Source organism: Artemia franciscana, chromosome 12 (genome assembly GCF_032884065.1).
Source record: "Artemia franciscana chromosome 12, ASM3288406v1, whole genome shotgun sequence".
Lineage (NCBI taxonomy): Eukaryota > Metazoa > Arthropoda > Branchiopoda > Anostraca > Artemiidae > Artemia > Artemia franciscana.
In genome coordinates this window covers 11,938,466-11,956,474 of record NC_088874.1, presented here as the reverse complement: position 1 = coordinate 11,956,474, position 18,009 = coordinate 11,938,466, and the positions used below count along the sequence as shown (strand labels likewise).

General features: G+C 36.0%; 1 protein-coding gene across 1 annotated transcript in view; it reads right to left on the bottom strand.

The window, feature by feature from the left end:
* The window catches only part of LOC136033690 (ATP-dependent 6-phosphofructokinase-like), a 171,165-nt gene that overhangs the window by 55,578 nt on the left and 97,578 nt on the right, over positions 1–18,009 (bottom strand). The window contains exons 6-8 of the mRNA XM_065714537.1: positions 12,706–12,814; positions 10,524–10,712; positions 9,063–9,253 (exon numbers count right to left, since the gene is read on the bottom strand). Coding sequence (XP_065570609.1) covers positions 9,063–9,253; positions 10,524–10,712; positions 12,706–12,814 — 489 coding nt within the window. The remainder of the gene's footprint in view (positions 1–9,062; positions 9,254–10,523; positions 10,713–12,705; positions 12,815–18,009) is intronic.

The following is an 18,009-nucleotide window of genomic DNA, read 5'->3' as shown; positions in this document are numbered from 1 at the left end:
TTATGTCCCTAGATCCGATTCGAATTGAAAATGGAGCATCTGAGACATAAGATCCATCTATATATCAAGTTTCATTAAGTTCCGCTCACCCATTCGTAAGATAAAGATACCTCAATTTTCACGTTTTCTCAGAGTTCTAAAGCACAAGATCCTTCTTAATATCAAATTTCATAAGGATCTGATCACCAGTTCGTAAGTTACAGATACCTCATTTTTCTAATTTTACAGAATTACTCCCACCCCCAAACTCCAGAAAAGAGGGTGGATCCAGTCCGGTTATGTCAGTTACATATCTTGGACATGTTTTTATTTCTCCCACCAAGTTTCTCTCCGCTTTAAGTATTTTCCAAGATTTCCATCCCCCCCCCCCTAATGAAACTGGATCCGGTCAGGATTTCTAATAAGAGATCTGAGTTACGAGGTCCTTCTAAATATGAAATTTCACTAAGATACTATCACTCCTTCGTAAGTTAAAAATACCTAATTATTTCTAATTTTTCAGAATTGACCCTCCCTCCCAACTCCCCCAAGTAGAGTGGATCCGTTCCGGTTACGTCTATCACGTATATAGGACATGCTTATTTTCACCACCAAGTTTCATCCTGATCTCTCCGCGTTAAGTGTTTTCCAAGTTTTTTGGGTCCCCCCAACTCCCCACCCTTGATGACTCTGGATCCGGTCGGAATTTGAAGTAAGAGATCTGAGTTACGAGGTCCTTCTAAATATGAAATTTCACTTAGATCTGATCACTCCTTCGTAAGTTAAAAATCCCTCATTTTTCTAATTTTTCGGAATTAAACCCCCTCCCCACTCCACCAAACAGAACAGATCTATTTTGGTTATGTCAATCACGTATCTAGGACTTCCGATTATTTTTCCCACCAAGTTTCATCCTGATCCCTCCACTCTAAGCGTTTTTCAAGATTTTAGGTCTCCCCCCTTCAACTCCCGCCAATGACACCAGATCTGGTCAGGATTTGAAATAAGAGCTCTGAGACAAGATATCCTTTCAAGCATCAAATTTCATTCAGATCCCATCACCTGTTCGCAAGTTAAAAATACTTCATTTTTTTCGAATTAACCCCCCCCCCCCCCTAGATCGTCAAATTAGGAAAACAACTATTTTTAATTTAAACTGATCTGGTCTCTAATATGACTGCCAAATTTCATCGTCCTAGCTTACCTGGAAGTGCCTAAAGTAGCAAAACCGGGACCGAAAGACCGACAGACAGACTAACAGAATTTGCGATCGCTATATGTCATTTGGTTAATACCTAGTGCCATAAAAAAGATTCATCCATATTTTGACCCTCAATATCAGAAAGCATTTACTGAGAAACTAGAATTTCCAGAAATTATAGGTTCGATTAAATCATAGGCAGCGCAATAGCGCCACGTAAGTAAACAGCGATGTAGCCACAATGTATTGTTTATTATTATTTTTTTATTTTTTTGGGGGGGAGGGGTGTTTTTTTAGACCAGGGCACTTAATATCGATAGACATGTCGTAAAAATTTATAAAAGGGCTTATTCGGTTGGAAATTGAAAGGCCTAGTTCCCTTTATAAAAGTCGAAAGTGATTGGAGGGCAGCTAACCCCCTCCCACACTCACCATTTCCCCAAAATCATCTAACGAAAATTTTAAGAGAGGCATATTGTTCAACTTAGTTGAAAGGCATGGAAATTATGTATTTGAGCATGACATCCCCCGGCTATAGCCCTCAGGGCAAGGGTTGTAAGTTATGCCCTGGGGTCATATAAGGTTTATATGGAGGATGATCGTACAAACTTTGGAGGGGGCTCCTCGGATGGACAATCAGAATTTTAAGTGCCCTTTTTGAGATTCAGACTGATGGGAGGGTGGATACCCGTCCCACACCTCATATTTCCAGATGTTGTTGAGATGGCCATATGTTGTTGTAGAAGCTTCGAAAAAGGCTAATCCGATTGGAAATTGAAAAGCCTAGTGCTCTTTTAATAGTCAAAAGTAATTGGAGGGCAACTAAACCCCCTCTTACGCCCACCATTTTCCTAAACACATCTAATCGAAATTCTGAGAAAGTTGTTTTATTCAACGTAAGTGAAAGTTATGTCTTTGAGATTAAATTAGGAAATTATGTCTTTGAGGTTGACAACGCTCCCAGAACCCTCAGGAAAAGGGTTATGAGTTATGTCCTGGGGGCATGTAAGGTATATATATATATAGAAAGGGTGACCGTAAGAACTTTGGAGGAGCTCATTGGATTGGTAATAAGAAGTTCTAGTGTTCTTTTTCAGATTCAGAGAGATTAGACTGTGCCCCCCCCCCATTCTTCATATTTCCAAAAAATGCGTCTGATAGGAATTTCAAGATTGTCATTTGTTGTCGTAAAAACTTCAAAAAGGCTCATTCAATGGGAAATCGAAAGGAATAGTACCCTTTTTAATAGTCAAAAGTGATTGAAGGGCAACTAACCCCCCTCCCCACACCCACCATTTTCCCAAACACATCCAATCAAAATTTTGAAATAGCCATTTTATTCAAAGTAAATGAAAGTTCCAGAAATAATGTATTTGAGGAAGACAACCCTCCCAGAGCCCTCAGGTTAAGGGCTACAAGTTATACCCTGGGGGCATATAAGGTATATATATAAAAAGGGTGATCGTATAAAATTCGGGGGAGGGGGCTCATTGAATTGGTAATCAGATGTTCTAGTGCCTTTTTTTAGATTCAGATATATCGGAGGGTGGATACCATCCCCCCCGCTACACCTCGTATTTTCCAGAAATGCATTAGAAAAAAATTGAGATGGCGTAAAAACTTCGAGAAGAGCTCATTCAATTTGAAATTGACAGGGCTAGTGCCCTTTTTATTAGTTAAAAGTGATTGAAAGGCAACTAACCCCTCCTCCCATGCCCATCATTTCCCCAAACACATCCAATGAAAATTTCAGATAGTCATTTTTTCAACCTAATTGAAAGGTCCAAAAATTATGTTTTGAAGATGACAACCCCCGGAGAGCCCTCTGAGTAAGGGTTGTAAGTTATACCATGGGGACAAATAAAGTATATATAAAAAGAGTGATCGTATAAACTTCAGAGGGGCTCATTGTTGGTAATCAGAATTTCTAGTGCCCTTTTCAAGATTCAGGGTGATCAGAGGGTGAATACCCCCGTTCCACACCTCGTATTTTACCAAAACGCATCTCATAGAAATATTGAGATAGCCATTTTTGTTGTGAGAACTTCGAAAAGACCTCATTCGGTTGGAAATTGAAAGAGCTAGTGCCCTTTTTCATAGTCAAAAGTGATTGGAGAGCAACTAACCCTCCTCCCAGGCCCACCGTTTCCCCAAACATATCCAATAAAAATTTTGAGTTAGGCATTTTGTTCAACGTAATTAAAAGGTCCCGGAATTCTGTCTTTGAGGAAAATAACCTCCCCACAGCTCTCAGGACAAGGGTTATAATTTATGCCCTTGGGGGATATGAGGTTTATATAGAAAGAGTGATCGTATAAACTTTGGAGGGGGCTCATTGGATTGACAATTAGAAATCCTAGTGTATTTTTTAAGATTAAGAGTGATTGAAGGGTGGATACCCCCCAAACTTCAATTTTCCTTAAATACATCTGATAGAAATTTTGAGATGGCTATTTGTTGTCATATAAACTTCAAAAAAGGCCAATTTGATTAGAAATCGAAATGGCTAGTTCCCTTTTTATTGGCCAAAAGTGATTGGAGGGCAAAAAGCCCCCCCCCCCAAAAAAAAAAATATCAATAAAAAAACACAACAAATCAAAATTTTGAGACAGCTCTAAAACATAATTTTTATTTTAGCGAAAAAAACTGGACGTAGATTGTCAGTTTAATATACATATATTGATATTTATTCCTTAGTTTTAATAATAATTTTTTTATTTATTAAATTTAAAAAAGTTAAAAACATTTTTAAAGTAATTAAGAGTTATCTTTTAAGAGTCAAAACCATTTACAGTATTAAACGGGTATTTTAACTAAATCAAAAGAGACTATGTTCATGCACGTTGTCGAAATAACGTATCTCAAGAGTTTATTTGGGTTTTAAGTTGAATCTTTCAGAGAATACTTAAAGTGAATGATCATGTTACCAAAAGGAAATATGTGCACAGTACTGCTAATATTACTTTTACTGTTACAGTTACTACTACTACTTCTATTGCAACTACTAGTAGGGCTAAGATCTATGAGATAAAAATATCAAGAAGTATATAAAGAAACAGGTTATCAAAAGGACATATCAGCAATGTCATAGCAATGGCCAATTATATTAAGTTGAAACTTCCAGGACTTGAATTTTTACGAAAGAAAGGAGCAACATGAGTGTCTTTATCTCGTATTTTATGTTCACACCCTACCAGATATATTTTAAAAGAAAGGAAGCATCATTGAAGAACTAGATATAAAGTTCTTTGTTTTTGAAAGTCCCAAAAAGTTCCCCCTCCCGTTTTTTTCTTCTTCTTCTTTTCTACTATGACGGTATACACACCTTTTTTTGCAACTGTTTTTTACACACTTCAGCAAATCAAATGTAACCATTTTCATTGGTTTTCATTTAACAGAATATTTAATCACTTATCAGTGCACAGGCGTAGCCATTGAAAAAATCCTCCTATCAACTTTATAATCTTGTTGGAAGCCCTTTAATACCCTACGCAATGATGCAATTTCGAGATTAAAAAGAACCTTTATTAAAATGGGATACTGGCTTGACTACCATCATCATAAATAAAAACCAAATGATTATCTGTTTCTTGTAGGCTATAAAAACATTCCTACTAAAAAGATATTTTAGAAGACAGGAAACCATTGAGACTAAATAAAAAAAAACAGAATATTTAATCACTTATCTGTGTACAGGCGTAGCCATTGAAAAAATCCTCCTATGGACTTTATAATCTTGTTGGAAGCCCTTTAATATCCTACACAATGATGCAATTTCAAGATGAAAAACGACTTTTATTAAAATGGGATACTGGCTTGACTACCATCATCAAAAATAAAAACCAAATGATTATTTTTTTCTTGTAGGCTATTACACATTCCTACCAAAGAGATATTTCAGAAGAAAGGAAACCATTGAGACTAAATAATAAAAAAAGACTATCCTTTTTTATTATTCCAGAACGATACTCATCATTTTTTCTTTTTCTTCTTCTTTCTACTGTACACACTTTCCTCCTTTTCTTCTTGTGTCTGCTGCGTTTTGCTATTGTTACAACAAAGCTTCATTCCTTCCAGATGCTGCGGAAATACAGCCCAAAAACCAACAAAGAAGCAGGAGGACGATGTACTGCTGAACAGCTTAAACAAGACAAAGATGAAGTTCTATCACGTCAAATGTCTTTTAAAAAAAGTTGTGATGTTTTACAACATACCCAAGGCAACAATAATCGATTAGACAAAGAAGCAAAGAGATTTCCCTGACTTACTCGCTATTACTTGCAGAAGACCTCTGAAACTGCTTCCTCATACTGAGCAGAGTATGGCAAATTCACTGAAAGTCATGGAGAGTTGGGGCATGGGGCTTACCAAAAACAATTCCTAGACGAAGTGCAAAAATATCTCGCTTAACAAACCTGAGTGACTTGTAAACCTAAGGGCTGTGCAAAAAGCAGACCCTTTTATCATTCTAGGATTTTATGACCTGTACAGAAAACAGCAGAAGAGCTTGAGATCTTAGTTAAACGAGAATGTTGGTACAACTTGGACGAACCTTCGATTTGTCGCGATCCTGACAGCCTTAAAATCGCTGGCGCAAAAGGATCCCCAGCAAAGCGGTGAACAGGTGGCAATGGGCATGATATAACAACTGTTCTCGCATGCATTATGTGCATCTGGTAAGAAACTACCTCCACTGGTAGTCTTGTCAGGGAAAACACATGGAGTTGATGACTACCCTTTAAAAACCCTCCAGATGCATGTTTTTCTACTAAGAAAGGATAGATGACAGCAGGCCTATTCCATAACTGCTTTAAAGGTGTTTTCCTGCCTCAGGTGAAAGAAAAAGAACTTCTTATTCTTGACAGCCATGGCTCCCATCTATCCTTGCCTCTTGTGGATCTCGTTTCACAAAAGAACGTCACTATCCTCAAGTTGCCAGACTATGCATCCCATGTTGTGCAGCCCCTTGACAGAGTTATTTTCGAAGAACTGAAATCTTCCTATGAGCAGAAGCTCCGGAACTGGCAACGAGCACACCCAGAGGACGTCTTACCAAAATAAGAAATCGTGAAAAATTTATGTCAGATCTGGGAGACTTACCTTGCCCCTCCACTGATTAAAAAATCATTTCAAGCGACCAAAATTTATGATTTGGCTATTCCAGCACATATAAACTGCAATGTGGTTGATAATGCAAAGCTTGATCCAGCTAAGTCAAAACGATATGTTGAGACAAAGGAATCAGAGTCAGAATTTAAAAAGAGTGACAACCACAGTGAATTCTGCAACTGATCAGATTACTATTTCAGTGTTGGTTAGTCCAAAAAAGATTAATACACGGAAGAAATCCTCTGAAGAGCTTCTGTTGGACTCAGCACCCTGCCCTTCTCTTGATGCCTCAGCATCTTGGACATCCGGTAGGCAGATAATTACTCGGGAAGCTGAAATAATCACTTCTCTAAAGGCTTTGAGAGTGCTTGAACAAAAAGAGAAAGAGAAAAAGGAAAAGCTAGTAGTAGCTACTATTACTACTAGTAGTAGTAGTATATATACAGTATTACTACCACTAGTAATAGTAGTAGTTGCCGTTTATTTGAGACTAAAACAAAATTAATTTAGATTTGAGGCCGAACCAATTGAATTAGGAGAAAAGGGTGCTGTTTTTGCGATAAACTTGAAACAGGTGGTAGATTTTTTCCGTAGACAGTGAGGGGGTGATGTATTAGATTCATGGTTTCTAGTGAAAAAAAAGGCTTCCGCCATTAACAGTCCCTATCAGCGGTTCTAATTTTCGTTTCTTTGCCCTTCAGCCAGTTAAGTACAATGGAAGGGGGGGATAGCCATCCTGTTCTTTCGCACATCTTTCTTGTTTACACCTTCTGCCGATATTTTTCATTTCTTCTTTTGAACGTCTTGAACGGTCCAAAAAAAAAAAAATTAATGCAAGGGCTCCTAAAGGTTTGATTATATCGAACATTTGCTATAATAATCTAATAAATACCTATAATCATTAAGGTTCTTCCGATGTGTTGCCTTGCTTTTTAGAATCTTACACCCCAAAGTTTATACAATGGCACTTGCCTTGTCTGGCGGAAATTATCATATGTATTGCGAGATGGGTGGAGAAGAAGGGTGCCTAAGGCGGCCTAAAAAGGACTGGAAAAAGATGTCGAAGGATGATTCGCCCGGTGGTTTTTTACATATTTAATTTTTGTTTCTAAATGGGCTCGTTTTTTAAATTAGTGCAGTGGTTTTTTGCTAAATCCAAGATCACGTGAGACTGCACTTAATAGATAAAACTTGCTGCACTGCTTTGAACAAAACAATAAAACGGGGCCTATATTTAAAAATTTACCCTTCAAAAATTTGTAGGTCATTAAATATGCTATGAGGTAGAAAATATATAAGAAACTACTTGTCAAAAAAAAACAAAAAAAAAAAAAAAAAACAACAACAGCAAAACAAATGAACATGGATAGTAAGTTACTTGACATATACTGGTATTTATTCATTTAAAGTTTTGAAATTTTTTTAAATTAAGAAAAATATATTTTCTTTTCAGTAAAGCGAAGACTGTGTTCCTGTCTAGAGAAGGGAAGGGGGTTATCAGCCCCATTCACTTTAATTTTTGCTTGCTTTGAGTTTGACTTAGCTATTTATCGTTTATACTACTACTATTACTTGAAGTAGTAATACTGTATATACTACTACTATTATTACTACTACTATCATTAATACTACAGGAAGGATGTGCGAAAGCACAGGATGGCTGGCCCCCCACCCCCCATTGCACTTCCTGGCTGAAGGGCCAAGAAACGGAGATCAGCACCACCGGTACGGACTGTAAAGTCTAATGCCGTATCCTTTACCTATCATTACTACTACTACTACTACTACTACTACTACTACTACTACTACTACTACTACTACTACTACTACAACTACTACTACGACTACTACTACTACTACTACTACTACTACTACTACTACTACTACTACTACTACTACTACTACTACTACTACTACTACTACTACTACTACTACTACTACTGCTACTTCTACTACTACTACTACTACTACTACTACTACTACTACTACTACTACTACTACTACTACTACTACTACTACTACTACTACTACTACTACTACTACTACTACTACTACTACTACTACTACTACTACTACTACTACTACTACTACTAATACTACTGCTGCTACCACTGTTAAGTCCAGTGATATATCCTTTACTTTTTTATTTTATTCATAGCAAGTTCAAGCCACCTGGTAAAAAGGTCCTCTAGCCTGTAAAAGACAGTGATAAAAAAAGGCACACTATTCTTCACACACTACTGCAAGTACCATATAATTCAGCGAGAGATTTTTTCAACTCGAAAAGAGTAAACAGCAATGTTATTTTTTAATTTGTCTATAAAAGTTACAAATTGGAAACAATTTATTGTAAAATACGTAGTTGATGAATAGGATTTCCAGACAAATCTGACTAATGTAAGTCTATTTCAAGAAATTAAAGATGAATATCTTATAGGGTCATTGACATAGGGCTTCGACAATTATTGTTTCAGCGGTCAGGTTGTTTTTGAACAGGGACATTTGCAATTCTGTTGCCAAGCCTTATAGCAGCTGGGATCGAAACCCGGGTACCGTATTACAAAGCATATATCAATCCACTGCCAAAAAATCATTAATTTTCTTGAAGTTCTGAAACTCCAAGTTTGAACTGATTAAACTGTCCCTCAAACTAAGTCTTCCAATGCCTCTTTATTTCTTCCCAAAAGAATAAGAAATCACCTGGAAAGCATAAGCATCTCTATCACTCCTTCGTGCCATGTAATGGCACTAATAATATTAATAAAAACATTACCTTCCTCTTAGCTGGACAGCTACATCCCAATTTTGTTCACTCATAGCTTTCGACACCGCCTGAGTCCTTTTGACACATTCCATTAACGGAAGTCTAATGACTTGATTCCCGTCTAAAGAAACAACACATGGTTCAGTTTCAGCTTCCGCTTCCATAAGAGCCAAAACAGCTTCAGCACCCATACGGCAGGCCTATAACATTATTAAGAAATAGGATCACTTTTTGTCATTACATGTTTAATCAGCTCATTGCATACCAGAAGATACTTAACTAGTTTAATTGTTTACATATATGTAACTTCAATTCAACACACCCTGGAAAATACGAGACTAAAGGCCTCTGTTTTCAGGCTCCACACTCCCAGAATGGTGGCTGTCGTGAAAGTCTGGAGACTTTTCCGAGCTAAATATCCTAGATTATTACATCGCGAAAAACACTTTATTTTGTATTTTCATTAAAAGATAAAAAAAATCTTCCCCCTATCGATTTCAAAAATAAATCCCTCCTCCCCAACATTTTCATGAATAGACACCTCTGGAACAAGCTATGATAAAAAATAATTTGGTTAGCAGTAGTTGATTCCCTTTGCTGACCACTAAAGACAAAACAATAATAATAATAAAAAATAAATAACATCCTGTTCAAGACTCTTGTCTCAGATAAAGATTTTTCAGTTTTTGTAGTTCAATTTACATAATATTTTACCAAGAAAGAAAGGTGAATCTGAAAACCTTTTAGGATAATATGTAATAAATTCATAAGTGTCCTCTAATCATTATTCATCAGACGTGCTTTCAGAGGCGAAGTTCTCAATAAAGATACGATAAACTAACCGTGATTGGCATGGAAGAATTCATATTAACTCAAGGTCAAAGACTACCAGTCAAAATAGTACATCCTATATGCTTAAGAAATGCTAAGAAGTCGCGATGGGTACTTTCAGATTTTGCTTTTTCTTCTGAATTGAAATGCTGAAAAAAGCTACTACTGCCGCTGCTGCTATTACTGACAATTTATCACAGCTCCTGGGTACCAAAGACCGAGACAGCTAGTTAGACTTTTCTTTCATTCAACCATACCTGGAACTTCACAGTTTACTTCCTCCTATGCAGTTCATACTTCCCCAAAATCTGATCTTAGGATGTCTTTACATCTCATTGGAGAACGTCTTCATTTTCAATTGGCATCAAACAGATTAGCAAAGTACGATTTCTGGGACATATCATCCTTCATCCGTAATTTCAGCCTGTAACGTTGTTCGCCGGCATGGATATGGTTTGATGACCTCGTGACAGACAGGATACCTCTATGAAGTCTCACTTGCAGGGTGTTCCTCCCAGGGATCCGGACAGAGAAGGAAACATACGGTTGGGGAGAGATGAAGAAATGACTCACAACACCAGGACAGCTCCATTCTGCTATGTCCAGCTAAAAGACAGAAGGATTAAATAAAAAACTTACAAGGACTCTATCGAAAGCTGAAGGTCCTCCTCCCCGTTGAACATGACCTAAGACAGTGATTCTTGCGTCTTGATGTAGATTTTTAACAACTACGTCTTTCACCATTTCAGAAGTGATAGTATTGCCGTCGCGATCAACAGCACCCTCAGAGACAATGATGATATTTATCCTTTGTCCAGCTTCTCTTTCCTATTTAAGATGCGAATCAATTATTAGAGAAAATGTATTAATACTTCACAAAGAAGATAGCTCTTTAAGCGAACATACACGAAAAACACAGAAGGCTAAAAAAAACACAAGAACACAAGTACTGCATTAGCTATTAAAAATGCATTGCAAAAGAAAAATTCAATATCTGCAACTTCAGAGAAGAATACACTGCAAATAACATGTTAAACTCAAAATGTGAACTAAGAAGAGAGGCCAATAGGTAATTTTCTTTAAAATCTCTCCAGTTTTAAATTCTCTGCTTGTGCTGCTGTATTCAATCTTCCGGTAACACTTTATATGGATGTTTTTTTTTCTTTTATTACACAATGAGCATGATTTGTGTTTAGACTAGAAAGCGACCAGGTGAAAATAATTTTCACTAGTCGCTTTCCAGGTGAAACGACCAGGTGAAAATAATTAAACAACCAATTGAGTTTTTTTTTTTCGGTTTTATTCCCTTAACAAACTGCTCCACATTATTGTGACGATCATAAGATTAACGGAAAAAGCGTTGAAGTTTTCTTACAATAAATACATTCAGATTTTATTCAAGTGTATGAGCGAAATTAAGCACAACTTCAACTAAAATAAACAAACAGCTTAAGCAGAAAAATAAATCTCATTAAAAAAGAGAGTTATTCTTCAATATTCTTCTGATTTCCATTTCTCCCTGTTTTATCTTTTGGCTCGCGTTAACACTTACTTTTTACATTTTTCTTTTTTTTGTATTTGTGTATTTCATCTTCAGACTGAAGTGGCTCCGTTGAAAATATTTAAAAATAAATTTTGTATTATGATAAAATAATTTCTTTACAGAATCTTAACGATATGCATTATACTTTATTAAAAAAATACTTACGATGAATCCTATATGACACATATATTGATGAAAAAGGCAAGAGACATAGCAAAACTTCATTGCCGACTATTTCATGATTTATGTCACGACTCTCACTCTACCGATGAGCCTCGAGGAGTTGTTCAGAGTGTGTACTTATTTATTGTTGAGCATAATTAGGAATAAGCAAAGCATTGGATAAGTATCGGTAGTACTTGAAAGGGAGAAATAAAGCCAGTCATATGAGTCAAATATTGGGGGAGGGGGGCAATAAGAAGCTGCTGCAACGATATTTTTTGTGAGCGATCTTTGTTCTAAACCTTGAATATAAATCTGTGGATTATATATTAAAATATTAAATACTGACCAAGGTATTTCCGCCATTGTTTAAATGGTACCAATTATTTCCATTGTCACAATGAATCACGAATAGGATACATTTTCATCACATCGCTCCGAGAACTCTATATATCAAGATTTATTTTCTTATAGGTTTGGTCTAGGTAAATATGGGGCAGTCCACCTTTCTGACCAAAGAATAAATGAATATACCACTCGATGCCTTTATTTTTGCTTTTTTTGAACATAGTAACCACTTTTGTCGTAAACAGACAGCTCTATATTTACCCAGGTACAGTTTAATAATTAACCCTTCATTTAAATTCTGCTTCAGTAAAAGACTATTATTTGAAAACTAAGAAATGTATTTGAATTGATAAAACAACTGGCCACCATCAGCAAAGTTTCGTGTTCAACGACTCATCTGGATTGAAAGCCATTTATTGTCAAGTAATCTAACATTAGGAAGCATAGACTAGAAAACTTTAATTTTGGAAATGAAAACTCATCTTAGCCATTCCGACTAATTTCCGCAAATTTTCTGAGTAGTTGAAGTTTATCTCTAAGCTGACTACATCTTTTCTTCTAGGATATAGAGTCAAATAACCCATTGATTCTTCGAAATTGGAAAAATTTAATGCGTAATGTTAATTATAAAGGCGGAATTATAGTAGTTTCAATCTTTATCTTTTTTATTTAACCTAAGCAATGAACAAAAACAAGTAACAGAAAGAAAAGAATGAAAAGAAGATTTAAGAAAAATAGCAATGGAAAATTTTTTTAAAAGATACGTGCCGAACTAAGTTTCTTGCACATTCTGGAGGGCCAATCAGCTTCAGGAAGCCACTCAGGAATGAAAACATAATCAGCCTCGGAGGCAAGGGACGCAGCAAGAGCTAGGAATCTAGAAAAACTTTCGACATAAAAAGCATGCAAAAAATACAAAAAAGACAACAAAACACAAATCTGAAATAAAAGGATGGATTAAAGCAAAATCCTCAGTTTCTCTTCATCATCAAACAAACAAACCAAATTTCTAGATTGAAAAATACATTGAGTTTTATTTTACGCCTTTTTCTGTGTAACATTGGAAGACATGGAATATTGTCTTGAAGACGAATGTTACTAAGAAACGCACCCAGGAATCGTTTCTAAATGTGACAAGTGGACGCAGAACAGTAGTAGTAGTAATAGCAATAGCAGAAGTAAAAGAAACAATCAGATATAGATGCATAAAAGTAGGTAAGAGAGAAAAACTGCTCACCTACAACAGCAACGAAGCAAAGCTGACGTCAATAATTCAGATATCTTTCTTTAAAAATAGTGGATGCTGGTGGAAATCCATGTTTTTGTGGGACTTCCCCATAAAAATAATGAAAGAGTTCCCCCTTGTCTCACCAGAGGACTCAAATCACTACATTTTAGAATTTGGAGGCATAATAAAATTTGGTATATGTTGGTAGACGAAACATATTCCGTAGGATTTTTGGGATTAATATTTTTCTTTTTGGCAAAAAGCATACTACACAAATTATAATGTTTGAAATTTTCAAATAAAATAGATTCCTCTTTGCAATTGATACTTAGGGATAAGAAATGTCAGCCTGGACTTCAAATATCGAATAATTTCGTTCAACTTAGTTCGTTTCTATTTTCACCTGCATTCATAATAATCTGCAAAACATTTTTTGAGAATAGAAGCAAATAATTGTTGCTTATTATTATATATATTATTATATTATATATTATTCTACATTATATTATCATATATTATATTATATTATCATATTATATATATTATATATATATTATATATATATATATATATATATATATATATATATATATATATATATATATATATATATATATATATTATTATATATACTTATTATTATATATCGAAGCAATTAATATCAACGCATTTTTGAAGATAAGGGACTTGTGGGCAAATTGATGAGAAAATTCAGACAATAAAAAAAAGTATGGATTTCATGTTAAAATGGTGGATCAAAAGTTCCCAGAATTTCAGAAACAATTTAAGAATATTGAAGTACCAAGGAAAATAAAGCCAAATGTGATTCCTTTTAATTGTTTAAGTAAAATATTACACATCCATATACGTCTTAGGAAACTTGGAAAACCAGGGTGCTCAATTTTTAATATAAAAGAAGTTCAGTATTGGTATGCAGTTCTTACACTTAACAGGCGTCGAGCTTAAAAATTAAGAATATGTGTTAAAATTCAGTAGAAAATAAGCGGAAAAATGTCATCCATATGAGATTGATTGGACCATCCAAATGAACAACTATAAACTCAACATTTCGCTTGCAATTAGAAGACATGAAAGGCTTTGCAAAATTCATTGGAAATTTGTTTAGCTTTTGAGCATGATCAAAGAAGAAAATTTGCATCACGACTTTGGATGAACTTTGTGAGTGAACTCTCTGAAAATAATCTAGCGAATAATCCGGAAGTTCATTATTTTTTGAAAGACCCAAAAAATTTTCGTTTATTTTTTTTGTATAAAAATGCTAGTTTCAATTATATTATTTTAGTAATACCGACGTTTATTTAGTAATGCGCCGTTTGGTAAATGTTTGAAAAAGCTCCACTCTGCAACAGGAAAACATTCTAAGTCGACAAATACTCCATCAAGCTAAGTGAAGTACTTGAGCAAAAAGTCAATTCAACAATGCAGTCACCGGGCTATTCCTGTGAGCGTAAGTATGTTTTTGATGCACTGTCGAAGCTTTTGTACTGGGACGTAGAGTTGCTCTATTCCCAGGAATTCATTCTACTATAGTTTTGAAAACAAATGTCTATTATCCATCCCGTTTCGATCAAAGTAAACAAAATATAATTACACTACCCAAAATAAACTCTCACTCTTCAACAACATTTGTGAAAAATTCATTTGTACTAATGAGCCAAGGATTGAATGCATGGATTTTAGTCGTAAAATACATAAGGTTTTTGTTCTTTATTTTGAACCCATTTGGGCATACGTACCCACGTTCGGGACTGTTTAAGATTAAAAAAAAAAAATCAATTTACTGCTGGAAAATTATCAAAAACAGAGTTGAATACTTTCCTTGAAACTAGGATAAATAGTTTCATTAAAAAGCAAAAAGAAGGAGCTGGAAAAGCTTTCATTTGTGCTGTGTTTTTGGCCAGTCAGGCTGTTCAAGTTGGACCTGAAATGATAAATAGATTTTTAGGAAGCATGGGGATTCACCTGAATCACTTCCATACACCATATTCCATATAACATATATATAAAAGTTTTATTTGCCTTTCAAAGAATTGATGGTGATAATGTGAGTTTCTTTGGAATGAACGCTTAGAAACATGGCTCTGATTCATCCGAGCCAAATATAAGAAGAGTGTGTATAGTGTATTTAGATTTCTTTCCTTTTTCAGACCTAAAAAACTGAAAACCCATGTTTGCCAAGAAATTTTACTTAGATACTTTGAATACGTTAAAAGAAATGGTTTCACTACAGCACATATCTAGGCTAGTCATCCAAATAAATATTAAGAGGGCTATATTTTTGGTTTTCATCCACCTAAACAACAATCCCTGATGACAAAAAACTCCCAGGATGGTATAAAAAGATTTTAGATAGAGGAATCAACAAGTGAGTTATTTTTGACTATAAAGACATTCGAAAACAAGAGCTAAGAGCTCATATGGCACTTGTGACGAGGCATGAAGAGCTAAGAGCCAAGAGATCATCTGGTATGAGCTCTAAAAAATTCTATGAATCAATAGATTGATTTAAAAGGAAAATAAGAGGCTTAATGCCGGTCTGGATTTAAAATAAGAGCTCTGAGTCACGATGTCCCTCTAAATATCAAAATTCATTAAGATCCGATCACCCACTCGTATGTTATAAATACCTAATTTTTTCTAATTTTTCCTCTCCCTTTAGCCCCCCAGATGGTCGAATCTGGGAAAACGACTTTATCAAGTCAATTTGGGCAGCTCCATGACACGCCTACAAATTGTCATCGTCCTAGCACGTCAAGAAGCACAAAACACGCCAAATCACTGAACCCTTCCCCCCAACTCCCCCAAAGAGAGGGAATCCAGTATGGTTCCGTCAATCACGTATCAAGGACATTTGCTTACTCTATCTATCAAGCTTCATCCCGATTCCTCCACTCAAAGTGTTTTCCAATATTTCCCCCTCCAACTCCTGCCAATGTCAAAATATCTTGTCGGGATTTAAAATAAGAGCTCTGAGACATGAATTCCTTCTAAATATCAAATTTCATTAGGATCCCATCACCTATTCTTAACATAAAAATACCCGAATTTTCACGTTTTCCAAGAACTCCGGTTTCCCCCTCCAATCCCCCAAATGTCACAGGATCTGGTCGGAATTTAAAATTAGAGCTTTAAAGCACAATATCCTTCTAAATATCAAATTTCATTAAGATCTGGTCACCCTTTCGTAAGTTACAAATACCTCAATTTTCAAAATTACCCCCCCCCCCAACTCCACCAAAGAGAGCAGGTCTGGTCCGGTTATGTCAGTCACGTATCTTAGACAGGTTTTTATTCTTCCCATCCAGTTTCATCCTGATCTCACCGCTTTAAGTATTTTCAAAGATTTCCGGTCCCCCAACTGCCCTCCCCAAAAAATTCGGCTGGATCCAGTTGAGATTCAAAATAAGAGATCTCAGTTACGAGGTCCTTCTAAATATGAAATTTCATTAAGATCCGATAACTCCTTCGTAAGTTGAAAATATGTCATTTTTTCTAATTTTTCAGAATTACCCCTCCCCCCCCAATAGATCGGATCCGTTCCAATTATGTAAATCACGTATCTAAGGCTTCTGCTTATTTTTCCCACCAAGTTTTATCCCGATCCCTCCAATCTAAGCGTTTTCCATCATTTTAGGTTCCCTCACCCCAAACTCCCCCTAATGTCACCAGATCCGGTCGCGACTTAAAATAAGAGCTGTGAGACACGATATCCTTCTAAATATCAAATTTAATTGAGATCCGATCACCCGTTCGTAAGTTAAAAATACCTCATTTTTTCTAATTTTTCAGAATTACCCTCCCCCCAAACTACCCCAAAGAGAGCGGATCCGTTCCAGTTATGTCAATCATGTATCTAGAACTTGTGCTTATTTTCCCCAACAAGTTTCATCCCGATCCCTTCACTCTAAGTGTTTTCCAAGTTTTAGGTTTCCTCCTCCCAACCCCCCCACCAATGTCACCAGATCCGGTCGGAATTTAAAATAAGAGCTCTGAGACACGATATCCTTCTAAATATCAAATTTCATTGAGATCCGATCACCCGTTCGTAAGTTAAAAATACCTCATTTTTTCTAATTTTTCAAAATTAATCCCCCCCCCCAACTACCCCAAAGTGCAAGGATCCGTTCCAGTTATGTCAATCATGTATCTAGGACTTGTGCTTATTTTTCCCACCAAGTTTCATCCCGATCCCTCCACTCTAAGTGTTTTCCAAGTTTTAAGTTTCCCCCTCCAAACTCCCCCACCCAATATCACCAGATCTGTTCAGAATTTAAAATAAGAGCTCTGAGACACGATATCCTTCTAAATATCAAATTTCATTGAGATCCGATCACCCGTTCGTAAGTTAAAAATACCTCATTTTTTTAGTTTTTCAGAATTAACCCCCCCCCCCCAACTACCCAAAAGAGAGCAGACCCGGTCCAGTTATGTCAGTCATGTATCTTAGACAGGTTTTATTCTTCCCATCCAGTTTCATCATGATCTCACCGCTTTAAGTATTTTCTCAGATTTCCGGTTCCCCCCAACTGCCCCCCCCCCAATTATGCTGGATCCGGTTGAGATTTAAAATAAGAGATTTAAGTTACGAGGTCCTTCTAAATATCAAATTTCATCGAGATTCGATCACCCGTTCGTAAGTTAAAAATACCTCATTTTTTTATTTTTCAGAATTACCCCCCCCCCCCAACTACCCCAAAGAGAGCGGATCCGTTCCGCTTATTTCAATCATGTATCTAGGTCTTGTGCTTATTTTTCCCACCAAGTTTCATCCCGATCCCTCCACTCTAAGTGTTTTCCAAGATTTTTGGTTTCCCCCTCCCAAC